The sequence below is a fragment of the Camelus bactrianus genome, chromosome 10 (assembly GCF_048773025.1).
Source record: "Camelus bactrianus isolate YW-2024 breed Bactrian camel chromosome 10, ASM4877302v1, whole genome shotgun sequence".
NCBI classification, from domain to species: Eukaryota; Metazoa; Chordata; class Mammalia; order Artiodactyla; family Camelidae; genus Camelus; species Camelus bactrianus.
In genome coordinates, this window is record NC_133548.1 from 35,064,800 (window position 1) to 35,084,816 (window position 20,017).

Consider the following 20,017-nt stretch of genomic DNA (forward strand, 5'->3'; position numbering starts at 1 on the left):
TGTAGGTGAGCACACACCCTGTGCCAGGACGCGATGAGTAATGTGTATCCAAGACAAGAGGACCAGTCGGTATCGTGTGCGCCTGCGCAGCTTCGCGGGCGCCTACAAACGGGTAACTGAAACTCCCTGCTCGAGACCTGTTGGTTCTGGCTGTTGGGGGCGCCGCCGTCTCGAATCTGAGAGTCCACCTGTGACACCCAACGAACCCTGGCCTGGTAGGTAACCTCTCGATCCCTCGCTTACCCTACCCAGAGCTCATAAGGAGAATCAATACTACCTGACCACACACCAGGGCCGCAAGGGAAGAGGCTCTCTCCCTTGGCCACACCCCTCAGTTTACTAGGCCGAGTCTCCTTGGTTGGTGAAGGGCTTAGTCCCGCCCCTTCGAGCCTACGCCAGCAGCCACGTACCACGTTTTTACGTGTCTCCAGGCTAAAAGCGGAAGTTACGCCAAAGACTCGTAAGGGAAGAGGCGGACCTGAAAGGGTATTGGTTGTTGGAGGGAAGGGGGCGGGCAGACGGCATTGGAAGGCGCCGGAAGTGGTCGTCTTGAGCAGGGGTGGGAGAGAGGCTGGCCAAGCAGTTCATTCGGCTGTTGCTGGTCGCCTCGGTAAGGCGTACTTTCACTCCTTTCCGAGAGTCTGGCTCAGTTCTCCGCCTCGGCCAGAATGGACTTCAGGGAAATTCTCCTGATAGCTTCCAAAGCACAAGGTGTCAACAACATACCGGTAAGTACCAGCCGGGGCGCGACTGTAAGAGATCCTGGTCTTCAAGTTCAGAATGTGTGGAGTGGAACTTCCAGGCATCCGCCTATCGGCTCCAGGAGAGGAAAGACCTGGACACTGTATTTTTTCCCCACTTGGGCATGTACTTCTGGGAACTGGGGGTGAAGACGCTTGAGACGCGAGGCGGGAGCCTTCTGACGAGAGGATCTGACTTGTTTAGGCTTAGTTACCTCATCAACATGGACTTTGCGTTTGGGGTATTTTAGAGTTGCGTGAAAGCTGGTGAGTAGAGCCGTGCCTGGCGCACAGTAGTTTCTGGTTTCGGAATAAACTTCAGCCAAATGGTTGGGGAGGAAGCATGTATGTTGGGGAGTTCAGAGATTTTAGGGAGGTGGCCTTTGGGGTGATTTCCCGCTGATCTTTGGGTCAAGCGTTCTGTTATTTCTCAAACGAGTCCTCTGACTTGTGGCCCCACCCACTGAGCTAGCCAGGTGATTAAATTATCACCTCCCAAGCGGGGGGAGTATCACCTTTTGTATTGGGAAGAAAAGTTGAGTGGATTCCACGAAATCCTTGCCCAACAGAATGGGTGAACTAGTTTCACCTTCCACGTACTTGTGATCTTCCAGATTTGTCTTTGTTTGAGATTTAGATCCCATTTACTCAGTAATGTTTGCTAATTCGCTCATTTCCACAGAGCAATGTGAGACTTAAAATCTAAATGCCGAAATAGCGGAGAGTGCCTGGTTTGCGGTGTTGTAGCTGTTTTGCATAGACTAATCATTTCTGGATCCTCAGATGTACCACAGCCAGCTGTAAACCGATAAACTGCATTGTGATACCTGCGGTTTGAGCAGTGAGGTGTAAAGCTCAGACGGCTCTCTATTAAAGTCAATTAAGTTGGAATTTATTGAGTTCTCACTATATGTTCGACATTACTTAGATTTTTGTGTATATGTGTATATATATATATATATATTCCCCCACTCCCCTGTGCTTTTCTTGTCTTCTGAGGCTGGCTCATTCTTTTACACTTTTGAAGATAATGATATAACAATAGTAACATAATTGGTAAATAAAACTGATATCCATCGGTTTATTATATATATTTACCTCCTGTCCCAAATACTCTGAATGATCTTGAAGTTAAACGTTTGAAACCTTCAACAACAGAATTACTTTCTGCATCTCTAAATTTCCTAGACAAGTCTATATTGGACCTAGTAACATTCATCTTTGCATAATTAGGGCCATATTTCATTCTAGATCTTCCTCAATTTCGACAGGGGTCAAAAATAATACTAGCTCTGATGCCCAGGAATATTCTGTGGAAAAATCAGAACCAAGTTAATTTTTTCTTATTCTAAAAACCAATAGCTGATGAGAGAAAAGCACATATTTCTAGAGCAGAGGATTTCAAAATATATCTATATTTCAGAATATGTACATTATCGATCTATGATTGGATTTAGAAAGATTGGAAGCAAAAAGGAAAATGAGTAAATTGGTGAGGTCATTTAAAATTTAACAGATGAATATAGACATATACTTTGTGAAAGCTTGCTTTTCCCTGGTCACCCACCCTGAAAGCTAGTAAGCCTGGAATTCTGATTTAATTATCAGCGTTGGTAATGCTTTTTACACATCTGGTGAAAGTAAGTCACAAAAGAAACTACTGAGGAGTAGATCAAATTATATTAAATTTAATCCATGATCTTGCATTAACTCAATTCATCTAATTGTTCCAAGTTATTTTCTTTATCAACTCCTTTTAGAAGCACACTGTCAGTTGTGAAATCTAACACATGTTGTACAATGTAAGAGTGTTACAAAGCAAGTATCCTTGTAAACCACCATCCAAGTCAATAAACATTTCAAGACACACACACACACACACACACACACACACACACACACATCTTGCTTGACATAAACTTTATTGAGTTATGGTCTGAGAATCACAGAGGCTTTGCAGTAATTGACAGGTATAACTCCATCCTTCTCTAGTGCTTGGTTCATATTTCTCTTTTAGCCATCTCCTCCCTCTCCTTCCATTTGGATCCTATCAGAGCTGACTTTCCGATTTCAGTCATCAGAGTTCCTGTGTCACACCCTTGCTACAGAAAGGAAATAGACTTGCGTTGATTATACAAAATCCAAGGGAGTCTAAAATCTGAAACACCTGTATAGCCACTTTAAACTCTGTAGGGCTTTTATTTTTGAGAGGTGTCTGTTGTATCTGACTTGAAACACAATGAACATTTTCCATTGGAACATCTTTTCTATTGTTTCTTTTTAAGAGAAATAGTTATCTTTATAATGTTTTAGTTAAAACAAGAGAAGGATTGCATCATGCCTAGAAGTATTAGGCATGCTATCATTTCCCAGTGGAAAACTTGAATACAAAAAAACAGCTGATCAAGGTGATGTAACCAGTCATTGACATTAGCTCTGTTTATATTTAAAGGAGGAAAGATATTTTTGGTATCCTTGCCCTTAATATTTTTCTCTCTGGGTTTCTCTAGCAAAAACAAAGTGATTGCCTTGTTTGATACAATGGTAGAACTTAGAATATGGATTCTTACAGGTTTCAAGTAACTGTAATTGATGGCTTGTAATGCATGAGGCAGATTACATGGCCTTTCTCACAGTCAGGCTGAAAATCATCCCAGACAAGATACTATAGCTCTGGTGTGACCTTCAAGTCAAAAAGTAAAGGGGAAGCCTTCATGTGGTATCAGACATATAAGGATTTGCAGGGCTATATACCCTTGAGAATAAGAGTATAGGTGCTGAAAATAGACCCAAGGACTTTGGGACCAGGTAGATCAGGTAAATTCTTAAAGTAGTCTGGATATAAAATAATAGGTGCCAAGCTTCATGTATTCAAAGGAACCTACCATTGTTATAGTAGTTATATTTCCTTTTTTATAAATTGAAATATATTGACTTGCAGTGTTGTATTAGTTTCAGGTGACAATATAGTGATTTGATATTTTTATAGACTATACTCCTTGTAAAATGTTGGTTGTATTTCTTGTGCTGGTCTTATTTCCTTTTAAAGAACAGTATGGGCCAAAAAAGAGTTTCTGCAGGCAGTCACTTTTTAACCCTTGATTGATAGTCCATTACAGCTGAATTACATCCTTCTCATTCTTAGATCTGAAGGTGGCTTTTCCAGTGCCTGGAGCAACTTTAGGTTTCTAGCCTAGAGCAGTACTTCTAAACCAGTGTTTTAGGGAGAGGGTCTTTGGGAAATTACTGCCCCACGGAAATTCTGTTATTTCTCTTTCCTGTCATTACCTGGAGAATCTCTTCCTGAATAATAAGGATAATAACAACAACAACATTTACAGGGCTTACTTTGTGCCAGGCACTGTTCTGAGCACTTTATGTATTTTAATTTAATCAGCACAATAACCACATAAGGGAGGTTGTTTTTACACATGAGGAAACTGATGTCTAGAGAGAAAGAAACTTGCCCAGAGTCACACAGCTAATAAGTGACAGGACTGGTAATTGCAGAGCAGAGAATCTAATCCAGGCAAACTGATTCCAGAGTTCTTGCTCTTAATCACAGCCCTGTGTTGAATGAGGAGAATCTATTGGATATGGGGTGGTGAGGAAGTTCATCATCTGTAAAGCCTGAATGCACCTAGCTCCCTACTCCCAACTCCAGCCTAATATAGCCTTGGGCAGTAACCCTGTTGGTTTTTTGATGATACTTCTCACTGTACAGTGAAGTCTGATGGGAGAGAAATTTAAAGACCAAACTAACAGCATTTGGAAACTGGTGGGTAGAGATTTACAGCCTGTTTGGGAGAGTGCCAGCATGGTTAACAGAAATAGAGTCTGAGGGTGAGGGAAAGTTCAACCGTGGGCCTGTTTGAGGTAATGGCACTGTCCAAGATTTGGGTGGAAATTAGGGAATGGCATTTAAGAATGAGGTTAGAACTAGAGATGAAAGTGTTAGGATTAAGTTAGAAGTGAGGCATGTTGTGGTGGGAAACTTTTGCCTGAGTCAGGAGACCTAGATTGTAATTCAGAATCTGCTATAGTTTGTGTGAGTGACAGCCTGTAAGTACACATTTGTCCTTTTTGGGCCATTTCTATCATGAGGTTGGACTAGAGGCTCTGAGGTATCTACCTGATACTACATTTTATAATCAGGTATACTTTTATAAACACAGTAATAGTAAAATTTATTTGACCCCATAGCATTACCGAATAGCATGCTTTTTGGTTGTTTTATTTTCACGCCCTTAGCCACCCAGTTAAGCAAATCTAATGCAGATCATCCGAGGCCTGCATTCATTCCCTGACTCGATGTTTTGAGAGGATTGTAGAAATTTTGTTAAAGCTAAGGATATATTCTTTGAATATTTTCTAACTCCTATTTCTAATCAATAATCAATCTGTAATTTATGTAAAGCCATTAGGAAATTTTTATTTTCTACAATTACAACCAAATATTATCTCCTGAGTAAAGAACAATTTTCAAGAAGGGATTGACTGTTGATTCCAACATAACATATTTGGTGGACATATATTTCCAGGCTGAAAGCTCCTTGTTTTCTTAATCTGACTGTGACAGTATAGTTTCAGTGCAAGGAACACGTATGTTTAAAGTGACTTAATTTTTCTAGGTCTCTTGGCTTCGGAATTAGAAATCTTGGCAAAATCTCTGATACTGTATTTAAATGGCATAAGCGTCACTGTTGTGGATCATTCATTGGGGCCCAGAAGAATGACTGAGTCGGCTTGCAGTATAATAAAATGGATACACTTAGGATAAAAGAAACTCTTGTCTAGCTTCTTTTCATGAAGCTCAAACAATGAAGCAGCCTGGTGCCTTGAATCAGATTCAGAATTGGTGGGTGCATCTTGATAAGTCACTGCTAGAGTTAAATGTAGCCATCTGATGTGGGAGAAAGTACCAAATAGTTCTGCTTTATTAAATGAAATATATGTAATCCCACCCTAAGGCCTTCTTTTTAAAGCATGGTTCTCTGCTGGGCACCCTTGTTGGGAGTAGGGGACTGTTTAATAACGTATTCTATTACAGCAAATCTTTTGATACCAAAGTCTGACTGCAACCCCTTTTTGAAAGGTCTAGCCAGGTCAGACAGACATTCACAGAAAAACTTGTACACAGATGTTCATAGCAGCATTATTCATAATAGCCAAAAAGTAGAATCCATTACTGATGAATAGATAATGTGGTATATCCATACAATGAAATGAATTATTCATCCATAAGAAGAAATGAAGTACTGACACATGTTACAGCATGAACCTTGGAAACGTTATGCTAATTGAAAGTAGCAAGATATAAAAGACCACTATAGCAGTCACAGTTCTCCAGAAAAACAGAACCAGTAGTATTTGTCTTAGGGATTTGGCTCACATAATTGTGGGGGCTGGCAAATCTGAAATTTGTAGGGCAGAGTGGAAGCTCAGGCTAGAGTTAATGCTGTAGTCTTGAAGTAGAATTCCTTCAAGAAACCTGAATTTGGTCCACTCACCAGATTGAGGTCCACTCACATCAAAGAGGGTAATCTGCTTTACCTAAACTCAGCTGATTGTAGATGTTAACCACATCAGGAAAGTACCTTCACAGCAACACCTAGGTTAGTGTTTGATTGAATAATTGGGTATTATAACATTGCCAGTTTGACACATAAAACTGATCATCACAACCACATATTGTATGGTTTCATTTCTTTCAAAGTTTTTATTTGAGCAAAAAAGTGATATGCTTTATTTGAGTTACTATAAAACTCAACACTGACAACAGAAGGAAATTACATTACCGTGATTTAAATTTACTTACATGATTTTTTTTTGGTGTTCAGTAATTATTTATTGAAAAAAATGAACCACAGACATAATTGTTCTTTTTAAAGTACAATTTTTACATAATTGTAAGGAAATTTACTTATATAATTTATTTACATATTACTTATAATTGTCATTTTTAAAGTTCTAGGTGTATTCTGGTTTTTATTCCAAAAGAATTACGACAATGCGTTTGCTGAAACATTTAATGATCATAGAACCTAATCACTTCTTAATTTTAGTTAAGCCAGAGAAATAATTAGGATTTCTCAGTTCAAGGATGTTAAGAACTAATCTACAGAGCATTCCCCAAAAGATATTCTCTTGGCCTTTGAAGGTGTCTTATTTTCAGACTTAAAAATAGAGTCAAGTAAAAATTACCAATGAGGGTTTTTAAATAGAAAAGTCTTACATATTTTGTATAATCACTTATCCACATATCATTATCTATGGCCTGTAGATTTTTAACTTCTTTTATGATGCATATCGCTATGTATTGGTACACTAGGCACATTTCATTTATATGAAATGTCCAGGAGTGGCAAATCACAGAACAGAAAGTAGATTAGTGGTTGCCAGGGGCAGAGGGGAAAGAGGGAATGGAGAATGACTGCTAAAGGGTAAGGGATTTCTTGTGGGGAAGATGAAAATGTTCTGGAATCAGATAGTGGTGATGGTTGTATAACTCATTGAATATACTAAAAACTGATAAATTGTACAAATTAAATGGGTGGATTTTATGGTATGTGAATTATATCTCAATAAAAATGTTAAAAAAAAAAAAAGCTCATCATCATCCCTGGAGACTGAGCCCCTTCCCCCCCCCCCCAAGTTTCTAGGTTTTAAACTTTGCCTAAGAGAATATTTTAATATTCTCCTGTTTTTTCCTTTAATTGCATCAAGCTACAGAGGATGTAAGAAACTGTTAATTAGGATTCAGCTCATGTCAGTAAATAAGATTAAGCCTCATCATGTAGAACCTTGCCCTACTTAGATTGTTTCCTAGCATGCTCACAAAATAAGACATTTTATAGATTTATTGAATTACTTCTACATCATAGGGACAGGACAAGGACAGCAAAGTTGTTGGGCTAAATGTGAGGCCAGCTTAATAAGTATCTGTAAGATTTAGAGGTGTTAAAAAAAAAGCTGAATTTGAATTTGGCATGTGAATTGATGAAAATAGGTGTATACTTTGAGGAAAAAAATCAAAGTAATCTCTGGGAATCTTTTTATGTTTCTCAGTCAGTGTTTCCCATAATGCAGTACACATAGCTCCGCTCTACCATGATTTTAGGTGATACACAGATACTTTTTATTCTGATATTTACGTATTTTAAAAATATACTTACGTATTTTATAAATGTAGTTACATATTTTGATAGGATTTAGAAGAATATAACTAGCCTTTCAAACCAGTCATTTTATGGATATTATTGCTTGCAGTAAAGCTGTAATAAGAAGTCGTAGTATTTGATCTATGTATTTTCTTCAAATAAGTAAATAATAATACAAGTGGTGTACCAAAGGGGCAAAAATCACAAAGGTGATAACGCAAGTGACTGAAGCTGAGTAAACACGGTGTTAAATTGTGCCCCATTGACACTGTTGTTTTCTCTTTGAGTGCCTATATTCAGTCAAGAGTAGCTTTTCTGCTAGTCTTATTCCATTACCTTCCTCTTAAAGTCTCAGGTAGGGAAGAAAGATGTCTACCCTGGAATCAAATTAGGAAGTGCTCAATTGCTGTAATACTGAGATAATGAACCAATCCTGTTTTAAATAATTAACACTCATGTGTATATTGAAATTTTTTGGCAGGGGGAGCCCTGTATAAGCTTTGAATTGGTAGGTGAATCTATGGGTTATATATAGTTGGCAGGGACAGGAAAATCTTAAGTCTTGGCAACACAAATCCACCCTTCCTCTTACATATCTACCTTATGGGATGGGGTGAAATGAATGTGTGCCTCTGCTTATGAGTCTCTGTGTGTCTTATGCAACTTGAGTCATCTTCCTGGGAGCCCTTCTATTAAGAAAAGATGAGTTTCTTATGGATAAGGCCTATGTTTGAGGTTCTTGTAAACCATGATAATTTCATATATCTAGTTAGGTAAGCAATATTCTCTGTCTCCTGTGTCCCTTTCCCTCTCCTTCTTTAAATATTGGACACCAGTCCACTATGAAAAGGGTCTATACCTAAATTTACAAAGATACGGACTTTTTAAAGGATTTTATTGTGATTCAGCCAAGGGGACTAGGAAAGGAATCTGGATGCTCTCCTTTGGGATTTCTCTCTCTAAGGGACGTGTCAGGTCTCAGTATTGCTATCATGCAGGATTTTCAGGTTGGATTAGGGCCTGCTGTCTTGGCCAGTTTCTTCGTTGGTAGACTAATTGAGCTGGAACTTCCAGCCTGTTTAGAGATGACTTCTGTTTGGTAGCTGTGTAGTAAGCATAGATCCTTTGGCTTTTCTCCAAGAATTTCATACACATTTTGGGAATCACTTTTTTGGTTCCTAAGTAGCTCACTTTGCTCTTGTTAGGTTAGTGTTTCTTTTTCACTAGCACAGCACCAGGTTCAGTGGATAAGAATGTAATCTGCCTAAAATGAAAGAGGGAGGGCATTAAAAAAATCTTATTTCTTAGCCCATAAATTTGATGTGGAATGGTCCTAGAGATGAATCATCCTGATCTGAGTTATTAGCTCTTTTTATCATACTTCTCTAATGATAGTTATAAAATGGAAATATTTTTCTTTTTATACTTTAAATTAACACTATTTAGCTTTAGTCATTTCCCAATGCAGTTACAAAAGAATCAGCCCAGCGGAAAACCATCTGTTCCAAGGTAATGTTAGTACTTTTTGGGTGATATGGAAACCTGTCTAAAAGGGATCCTATGGCAAAGTAATATCTAATGAACATAAGAGCTACAGTTAAAGGTTACAGAGACTTGGGCCCTCCTTGTTGCTCTATTTCTTTGAAATGCTTTTTCTCTACGGTTTGCCACCAACTTTGCCTATGGTCAAAGTAGAATCTCAGTGTTCCATGTTGTAAGCAAAGTCACCTGTGTAGCAACTATGACTCCCTACTAGGAAATCATCTGGAGTAGGTACTCAGGAGGAAACAGTTGTGAGTAGTCGTTTTTTCTGTTTGGGAAGTTGGACTTTGAAATGCTTAGTTCTGAAGAAGGCTGATGTTTTTGATCAGAATTCTAAAACAGTCAGTCTGTTCTAGTGGTGATTTTTTTCAGTCCCCTAATCCAGGTACCTTTTTGGGAAAATAGCCTGAAAATAGTGTTTCTCTGAATTGTTCATTTATGCATTGTTGGGGGTGTTTAAAGAAACTAACTGCATCTAAAAATAGTCATGTATAATCATATTTAGCCTGAAATTTTACAGCTAAGCTTTCATGAGGATTATATGATCTCCTAATTATTCAGAATAGGATTAGTCAACATTTAAATGTATTGCTTTAAAGTTAATCGCATTAAAAGTTAACTTTTTCCTTTTTATTTTTAGAAAAGATATAGTTTGGCAGTGGGCCCTCCCAAAAAAGACCCAAAAGTTAAGGGTGTCCAGTCCGCAGCCGTCCAGGCTTTTCTCAGAAGAAAAGAAGAGGAGCTCAGACAAAAAGGTATGACTCTATAGCCTTATTCTCAATTTTAAAATCTTATATCTTCACAACTAGCTTGTACCTAACCAGTGAATGTTTGTGATATCCTAACAGGCTATGGATTTGTTGCGTATGTGTCTCAGTCAACTGTAATGATAGATTTACATATGTTCTTATGTTGATCATTTGTATGGATGTTATCTTTTATTCCCTCTTAAATTAAAAGCTTTCTGGGGATAGTGACCGTACCCTCTGATTGGCCATATTAGCTCTCCGTAAGAACTCAGTTCTTTGACCTTGGTTCTGAAATGTGCTTCTACCTATCTTGTATTTTAATTTAAAAAAAAATTATTGAGTGCTATTCTAAAAGATTAAAATAGGGACAATTTTTGAAAACCAGTGAACTCAAAGAGTAGTTTTACTTCATGCAAATAAAGAAACTGATTGAATACGTTTCTAAGTATTTATTATTCATAATTAATAGCAACTGAGTGGATACTAATATTCTCTTAACTTGGTATATTTATTTGGTATGAACTATTCTATATTTAAAGCTAAAAGCCAAGTCTCTCCCTTGCTTAGTCATATAGAAAAACCCAGATGTGACCTATTCAGTATGTAAAGATGACTCAATTGATACTTGTTCGAGTAACTTCCTCATTTGATTCCTAGATGTCTTCAAACTGTAACTTGAATGTTGCTTGGTTTTGGCCACCTACAGATTTCAGATAAACACGCTGTTATCAAGACTTGAAATAATATGTTCTCATTTTGTCTCTTTTAGCGTTAGAAGAGAAAAAGAGAAAAGAAGACCTAGTGAAAAAGCGAATTGAGCTAAAACATGACAAGAAAGCAAGAGCTATGGCCAAAAGGACAAAGGATAATTTCCATGGTTATAATGGGATTCCTGTTGAGGAAAAGTCAAGGAAGAGGCAAGCAGTGGAAAGCCACACCAGCCAGGGAACAGAACAAGAGTATGAGATGGAAGAGGATGAATACTTAGAATACAATCAAGCAGAGTCAGAACAGGACTATGAGGAAGAGCAAGAGCCTCCCAAAGTTGAAAGCAAACCAAAGGTCCCCCTTAAAAGTGCCCCACCACCCATGAACTTCACTGATCTACTCAGGCTGGCTGAGAAAAAGCAGTATGAACCGGTGGAGATAAAGGTAGTGAAGAAGACAGAAGAGCGGCCTATGACTGCAGAAGAACTTAGGGAACGAGAATTCCTTGAACAGAAGCGTAAGAAGAAGAAAGCTGAGACAGATGCAAGACAGCCTCCAACCAAAAAAGTACCCTCTCACAAAGAAAGTGTGGGCACAAAACTTAGCAAAGGTTCTGGAGACAAGCATCCTTCTTCTAAGGGTACTCCCCTTCCTCATGCTGAGAAGAAATCCAGACCCAGCACAGCTAATGAGAAATACTCAGGCTTATCTTCATCTAAATCCATGCCAGGAGAGAGGACCAAAGTGGTATCTGGCAATTGCTCCCAACCCTTGCTTCGTGAGGGCCGTGACAGACCTGTTTTCAATGGGGCTGGAAAGCCCCACTCCAGCACCTATTCACCAAGTGTCCCAAAGACTTCTGCTAAAGAGACTCAGAAATCTGCTGCTGAGCACAAAGCCAAAAAGTCTCCTCCTCATCCTAGCCATTCCAGGCCTGGGCCCATGGCCACCCCACACAATAAGGCCAAGAGTCCAGGTGTCCGGCAGCCAGGCAGCAGTTCCAGCTCAGCCCCTGGGCGGCCTAGCACAGGGACTACTCGGCCCACAGTTAATTCTGGCCCTGTGCCCAGGCGCCAGAATGGCAGCTCTAGCTCAGGACCTGAGCGATCAGTCAGTGGGATCAGGAGGCCAGCCGCTGACTTAAATCCCCATGGACGGACAGTCAGTGGTGCAGGTGACCTTGGACGACCTGCAAGTAGCTCAAGTGGGCCTGGGCGACCTGTCAGTGGCTCCAGTGGTTCTGGGAGATCTGTGGGCAGCTCTGGTGGCCCTGGGCGGCCTGTGAGCAGTCCACAAGACCTTCGACGACCAGTGAGTGGCTCAGGACCCCCAGGGCGGTCAGTTGGTGGCCCTGGGCGATCAGTAAGTGGCCCAATTCCAGCTGGACGGACAGTCAGCAGTTCAGGCCCCGGAAGACCAGTGAGCAGCTTGGGACCTGGGCGAACAGTTAGTACCTCAGGTGCCCCTCTGAAGCCCAAATGCACTGTTGTCTCAGAAACAATTTCTTCCAAGAATATAATCAGTCGGCCCAGCAATGGACAGATGAATGGAATGAAGCCTTCCTTATCTGGCTACAGATCTGCCCAAGGTAAAATCTCCCCTCACCCTGAAAGTATTTATCACTAGGAAAATAGAAAGACTACTTTGTTTTATATAACCAAAGACCCTGTGATCTCTTCTATGTGCTTTTTAATGGACTCTTGGGTTGATAGAATCTTGATGTTTTGTCTTTCCTGTGGCAGAGTTCCTTTAGTGATCATGCCTTAGAAAAGTCTTTAAAAGACTTATCTTGGGCCCTCTGTGTTCATCCCTGTATGTCTCCAAGTGCGATAAACTTAGCTATGTGATTTGTAAAACAGGGTGAGTGTATAATGCCTTATGTGGTTCAATGAATGAATTCATCTTTACCTCTTCTTAAAGACTAGAGAGACCTGTCTTCAAAGACTGGAGTCTATTTGTAAGCCTTTTTGTGCATTATTTATCCATCAGTTATTGTTAAGTAGCCACTGTGTGCCAGGAACTATTTTAGACTGCCCTTATGTTTTTGCTCTTTATAGTGGGCAACATCAAGGCCCTAGCTCCTGGTCCTTAGGAATCTACTGTCCCAAGATACAGGATCATTGGTGGCACCTACTAGCTGCTAGGTCATAGTTTCTTGTCTGGAGTCATTTTTGATTGACACAACTGGGGCTGTGATGCTGCTGGCATCTACTAGAGGCAAGGGATGCTATTATCCTATAATGCACAGGATGACTTCCTCACAGCCAAGAAATATCTGGCCCAAAATGTCAGAGTGCTGAAGTTAAATTCTGAGCTAATGAGACAAGCCATGCATATTATAAACAACTGAAGAACGACAAAGGGAGTGTCTATAATCAAGGGCTAGGAAGCAGTTGTTCCCAGATGCTAGTCTCTTGGTCTTTTGCAGATTTTTTAATCAGTCTTCTGGTAAAATAACAAAAATAAGGGTAATGTGGTGAGTCTTTTCCTTAGAGTCAGACTTGTGCAGTTTGAACAAATACCCATAATTCTGAGCATCTTTCATACTTCACTGGACTTTTAAAAACTTTAATGAAATTATGGTGATAATAGATGGTAGATTTACCTTTGGTGTCTTTTCTTGGCAAGATTAAGAATTAGTGATCCTTTAGTTATTTGTAATTTTTTAAAGAAATTTTACCAGTCTTTTAAATACAGAAGAATGGGAACTACTAAACTAGAAAGTGTAAATGACAGTTCTAGTAAGCCCTGAAATAAACAGGAATTCTATCTCTTATGGATACCATGAAGCAGCAAGGATGATGTAGTAATGAGTTCATGCTGTGGGCCAGCTTGCTGGCTCTGGTTTTGAGGCTACCGTCTTAATGAATTCTCAAAATCTCAGTTTACATAGGACTTTGTTGGGACTATTAAGTTTTAATGGTCTTATAATGGCTTTTCTGTTCTTAGGTCCTCAAAGGCTTCCCTTCCCTAGTGGTTACAAAAGGCAGCGAGAGTATGAAGAGGAGGAAGATGATGATGAGTATGACTCTGAAATGGAAGATTTTATCGAAGATGAAGGAGAACCTCAGGAAGAAATATCCAGGCACATTCGAGAAATCTTTGGCTATGACCGAAAAAAGTAAGGCTAAAGAAGATTTAGATATATATACTTTTTATTTTGAATAATCCAAGCTATGGGGAAAAAAATAAACAGTAGTAGAGGTATTGAATACAATTCTTAATTAGGAATCCTTGGATATTGTTTAGATTTACTTTTTTGGCACTTAATATTTAAGAATTAATGCAGAATTATTTGTGTAGTTACTTACATGAGGGCTAAAAAATATCCCCTTTTAACTGTTGTCCTTAAAAGATGTAGATTTAATGAGATTGAAGCAGCTTAGTGTGGTAGAAATGGATTGGCTTGGAAATCAGAAAGCCATCCACAGAGCTATGTTGAAAGCTGGTCTGATCTGACACCTGCTTTTCTTTGGTGTAAAAAGCTGTGCTACTCAAAAGTGTGGTACCAGTCCCTCCCTATGCATGGTTTCACATCCACGGATTCAACCAATCATGGATTGTGTAGTACTGTAGTGTGAGAAAAAATCTTGTACAAGTGGACCCGCGCAGTTCAAACCCATGTTGTTCAAGGGCCAACGATATGTGTAAAACAGATGGGCCTTATCACAGTGCTTATCAGCCAGTGATTGCTTATCAATCAGTGATTGCTATCTCCTTTGAAGTCATGGATATGAGAAATTAGAAGGCAGTAATAAGAAAGGTCTTTTTAAAAAAAGTAGAAGGAAGAACTGGATTAAAAATCAGATCTAAAAATCTAATCCTGGTAGTATCATAAGCTGTCTCTATGTTTTTGGTCAAGCCGTTATCCTATCTGCTTCAGTCTATTCTGTTCTGAAGTCCATGAAGCTCAAGTGAAATTAATATATACCAAATAGTTTTCATATATATTGTGCTTTCACAATTTTAATATAAACAATCATGTAAATAGAAGTGAGTGAGTTGAGCAAACAGTGTTGGATTGGTTTCATCAACATTAGATTCAGGAATAGTTGCTTTCTGGAAGCATTAAGGGTTCATTTAATTTGTCTTTATTTCAGAAATCCCTTTATCCAACCTCTGCCCACTTCATTCCCTGCCAAGCAAGGAGGAATGATCCTAAATGTGTGTTTGATTTAGTTATAAAGATGCTGATTTTAAAAACAGGAGGCTTTAGTTCCATTAGAAAATTGAATTTTTCTTTTTTTTCTAACAATTTTTATTTTCTCTTATCAGATACAAAGATGAAAGCGATTATGCCTTACGTTACATGGAGAGTAGTTGGAAAGAGCAGCAGAAGGAAGAAGCAAAGAGGTAAGCACAAAATGTAATACATTTGTGCAGAAATGTCCTAAAAATTCTTTACTGTTTCCTGTTTCAGTTGCATTGGGAGCAGGGGCTTGGGGCCACTCGGTTTGAATTCCAGTCCTGCTTACTTGCTATGGAGCTTTAGTCAAATTCCTATGAAATGTTTTCTTATTTGTAAAATGAGAATATGCTTTTTACTCATTGAGGTATCATGAGGATTAAGATAGTGTGTACAAGTTGCCTAGTGCAGTGCCTCAGCCATGTAGGCACACAGTAAATGCTAGAGGCCTCCCCTGGTCCCATTGTAGCATGTTTTTCTTTCCTCATCCTTAACTCCCTTTTCACATCCAACATCTCAGTCTTGCTAACCTGTACCTCTGCTGGCCTCAGGGACCTAATGAGGGATATGAAATTCCCTCTGTTTAATTCCTGTTTGGCTTCCTGATATCAAACAAATGATAATTTCTTGGGAGGGGTAACAAGTGATTATTTCATTATAGTGTTACCTTGGTGAAATAATTCACCTCATTCTCAACCCAGAATCCAGAATATTAATTTAAACCTTTCTCCCGCTTGCCCTCCCCATTCTAACTAGATAAAATATCAAACTAAAGTGTTATGAAGGGACAAGAATAGAATGTTACTTATTGAATGTTTCTTGTTCTTTATTTTTAAAAGCTGGTAACTTACATTTTATTACCGTAATGGGAATATTAAGATGTTTTGTCTTGAGGTTGTATATGAGGTCTTTTTTCCACTGTAACTTTAGTCAGTGGCAGTGGCTCCTGGGAAAAAAAATTCATGCTTAGTCCTGTTTTCAATGGTAAAGCCTTGAGGCATTTCGAGTGCATCAGCACATTCCATGTAAGCTCCCAGTTGAATTTTCATTCTTGCTTTTTTAAAGAGAGTGGTAATTTCATGTGTACTGAAAAATACCCCATTTTTTCTCGACAGTTTAAGACTAGGTATGCAAGAGGATTTAGAGGAAATGAGACGTGAGGAAGAAGAAATGAGACGTCGAAAGGCCAAGAAGTTGAAGAAGCGTTAGCTGCTGCTTTTATTTATTTTTGTGAAATTCTGAAGATATTCTGCTGCAAGGAAGTCCTGCCTTCAGACTGAAGAAGCCCCCTTATTGTTTTAGAATTATACTTGGGTACTCAAAGAGAAGGAATGCATACTGTCATCTGTCTGCAGGCTGTCGTTTGAGCATAAAGTATTTTAAAATACTTTCCAGGGTGGAATCTATAATGCAGATGATACAATGCCCAGTGAGTGCTCTTACGAAACTAACTGTTCACAGGTGCCAGCCTTGGTCCTGATGAGCTATGCACTCTGATGTGGGGCCCCTCACAGGTCATCCAATCTTGTATTGTTTCTTTGCTACTCTAAAAAGGAAAAAAAAAGGATTGCCTCTTTACTTCCATAATTCTGCTGATGTGTGAGTACAGCACTGCCTGGCTCCCAATCAAATTTATTTTGTCTTTTTGTGAGGAACCTGGCCCTTCCATGAATGTTGCCAGCAAAAAGTGACCTGTCATAAATGTTTGGTTTGAGAACTTGAAAATCTAGAGTAGGTGTTACAATTATATGGATATCATCTTTGTGACTTTGAAGTTAAAAAGTAGAATAAATTGTATTGTATTCTGCATTATCCACGGATTGGATGCTGAGCATTCTTATTCACTAATTTAGGTGATTAGGCAATTAGCAAAAATTTTTCCAAGTTAAAATACAAGTTATGCCATTTTGTATAAGGATATTCTTTTCCAAGTTTTACTTTCAGGTTTACTGTTATGTTGGCTTTAGTGTAAAATAGACAAGGTCACTGTGCTGATTGATTTTTATCTAAAAAATTCATTTTTATATTGAAGGAAAAAATTCTTATTTTGTTCAAACATTAGATTTGGATGAGTAATAGTTTAAAAAAATAAGGAAGTGACATGTGAGGCTCCCTTCCTCCCCATTTCCCTGCCCCATTATATTTTGGAATCCAAGGTGCCCCATACCTTTTGGTGTTAATGACTGCATTTTTATCTAAAATTCCTTGGTAATTAATGGCAAAAACCAAAAACTAAGTTCATGTATATTAAGATCACCTTCTCTTTTTGCCCATATTGCACTTTTATTTCAAACTATGCACTGTGAAGAGACTTTTTCCCAGGTAGGAAACGATGTTCCCTGTTACTGGTGTTTACTAGGCTGTGGAACTTCTTCGTTCTCACCTTTTTTCAAGTCATATCTATAGACTTGTTATATCTCTTAAGCCTCAAGTCCAAGCAATTCCAATCAAGCTGACCTAAGTTCTGGATAGAGAGAAGCCAAATCTCAAGGAGAGTCAGCAACAGAAAATGAGATAACGGTGATGCTAGAGAGCCTTTGTCCTTGACCCATAAGTGGAGGGTAGGGTACTGTGGGACATAAGCTTATAGAACAGTTCTACAATAAACATTGTGGCTATCTTAAGCCATTGGTCAGTGGGGATTAGGAAGTAGGAGAGGCTGTCCTACAAGAATCCTTACTCTTCAACAGGTCTGAAAGTTGTTTTTGTGTATTCCTTTTTATCCATAAAGCTTTCTGTATTCTCAAGTTTGGGTGTTAAGATTACCACTGTTAGCCTCCCTTAATGGGATGACCAGGTGACTCAGTCCTTTTAAGACTGACTCATTTTGAACTGAGTTTCAGACTTTAAAAATGCAAGGATTTAATTTTGAAGTTGAATCCTATGAAAGGTGTCTTCATCACTAGGAATAACACCCTTCTAATGATCACATAGAACTGTTAAACACTGATGGCAGAAAATCCTCTTGACTGCCTTTCACCTATCTCAGATACCTTCAGTGAAATTGGCTCAAGGGTAGTGTGATATTCCATGTAATAAAACAGGTGTGGAACATTACTTCCTTTACTGTCACTTACGTGCTTTTTTCCCCTTTCAGAAGTTTGCTTGAATATTTTTTTCAATATTCAACACTCTTTGAAATCTGTAATTACAATCAAGTGCTTGTCATAGCTGAAAGATTTCTGGTGGTTTAAAGCTTACTAGCACTTTACTCAATGATGTTGTGCAGTTATTTGTACAGAAAGGCACCATTGTGCTAGTTAAAAGTTCCAGAACTTGGTAGAGTCGGGTTGTGTCCTTAGGAGTCATCACTTCTGGGTGCATTTCTTCTATAATATAGATGTTGATTTCAGTTTTCTTCAGCATCAGCATTATAAAAGGGCACGTCTGTAGCTCATTTAAAAAAAAAAAGTTCTGATCTTTTAATCATGGCCTTGTTTCTAAATCCTGTCTTCCATTTTGTTCTGCAATTCTTGACCACTTACAAAAAGCTCATAAACCTTTGAAAAAAACTGGAATAGGCTGTTATATTATCAAGGTTTACACATTAAGTGCTTGATTTTTAATGTATCCTCTACTGTTTTGATTTTCAGATTTTAGTAATATTTGAAGATGTGCCTTTTATTGGGTAATGTTAAGTCATGAATGTAGTAATGTTATTTCATTATTGTAATAATGTTACATGATCATGGATGCGGCATTCTCTAACACGATGTGAAGGGAAAGCAGTTTTCATAAAACTCATGGCTCTGATTGCACAGTCCCACTTGCTTTAGATATTGCTATGTCAAAGCAGGGGCACTTTCTTTAAAAGCTACTTTCAGAACTTGTCTTTGTATTTTCTCTATACAAACTATAATGCAATTATGTCCACTTTGGAGGCCAGGGTACCACATGTCACAGGCAGCCTTACATGTGTGCCGCAAGCAGGTTGAAAGACTGTTAATGAGAAAGTCTGTGGGAACTCGAAATTTCATTTTTTAAATGTAATCCCCAAGATCTTCTCCAAGAAATAAATTACTGTTTTGTATTTTGTAACTTAAAAGCAGCTATTAGTACATTTCTGAGATACAGCAGGAGACCAAAATATGTTTGGAAAGAGAATAAATATATGAAGAAAGACTGGTGGTTTTATTTTCAATGTGTTGAATATATTAGACTACTATTTATTTTGTGAGTGGATGTGATGAAATAAATATTCAGGTGTTTAGTGTATGATTAAGAATGGGATATAGACTTCTTTGGAGTTACTAAATCCATCATGTCTTTTACATAATGGACAAATCAAGTTTAAAGAAACATTTACATAGCATAGCTTGTTTTCTGGTGCTGTTGACCTGCAAGAGAATCTACTTTTGCATATACAGATAAAAAGTTTTGCAATTTATGTATAAATGAAATTGTAGGCATTAAAATATTTTATTGATATTTTCACTGGTTTGCGTTTATTTACCAAAACTCATACCTTATTTCATCACCCTGAACATTTTTCCAGCTAGAAACACCAATAGACTCATCAAACTTAAGAGATGGGGTTTACCTCCTTATACACACACAGCTGTTCATTCTCCCTTACTCAGTCACATCTGCTCAGCCCCTGCTACTGATACCTCTCCTCTCCCACACCACCAGCTTAGAGAACTATTCTGCTATTGGACACCCAACAGGAGAACTGTTTGGAGGTATAGTCAGAGAACTGGAGGAAAGGAGAACTGGGTATATAGTTGCTCTTTTTAAGAAAATGAGTGCTTCTGATCTCTTAAAATAAAGAGCCTGAGATAGCTGGGAAGATGAGTCCCTAAGAATATACATATGAAGCAAGTGGGCACAGCTATGCAAACAGGATGCAGACACTTAATGGAATGTGGTGAATCTAGGTCATGCAAGTATCATAAAAGGTGCTGGTATCCTAGATTTAGAAATTAAAAATTT

At 38.5% G+C, this 20,017-nt stretch overlaps 1 protein-coding gene across 2 annotated transcripts; it reads left to right on the forward strand.

Annotated features, from left to right (window-relative positions):
• Positions 1–84: 84 nt before the first annotated feature.
• On the forward strand, positions 85–19,519 carry SPTY2D1 (SPT2 chromatin protein domain containing 1). Of its 2 annotated transcripts, none has more exons than XM_074372261.1 (6): positions 85–215; positions 10,083–10,197; positions 10,961–12,487; positions 13,849–14,020; positions 15,175–15,252; positions 16,201–19,519. In XM_074372261.1, exons 3-6 carry the CDS (start codon positions 11,038–11,040, stop codon positions 16,292–16,294), a joined length of 1,794 nt encoding a protein of 597 aa, XP_074228362.1. In that variant the 5' UTR covers positions 85–215; positions 10,083–10,197; positions 10,961–11,037; the 3' UTR covers positions 16,295–19,519. The 2 variants fall into 2 exon arrangements, with proteins under 2 accessions (XP_074228362.1, XP_010963076.1); XM_010964774.3 differs by lacking the exon at positions 85–215 and adding an exon at positions 524–728.
• The last annotated feature ends 498 nt before the right edge of the window (positions 19,520–20,017 follow it).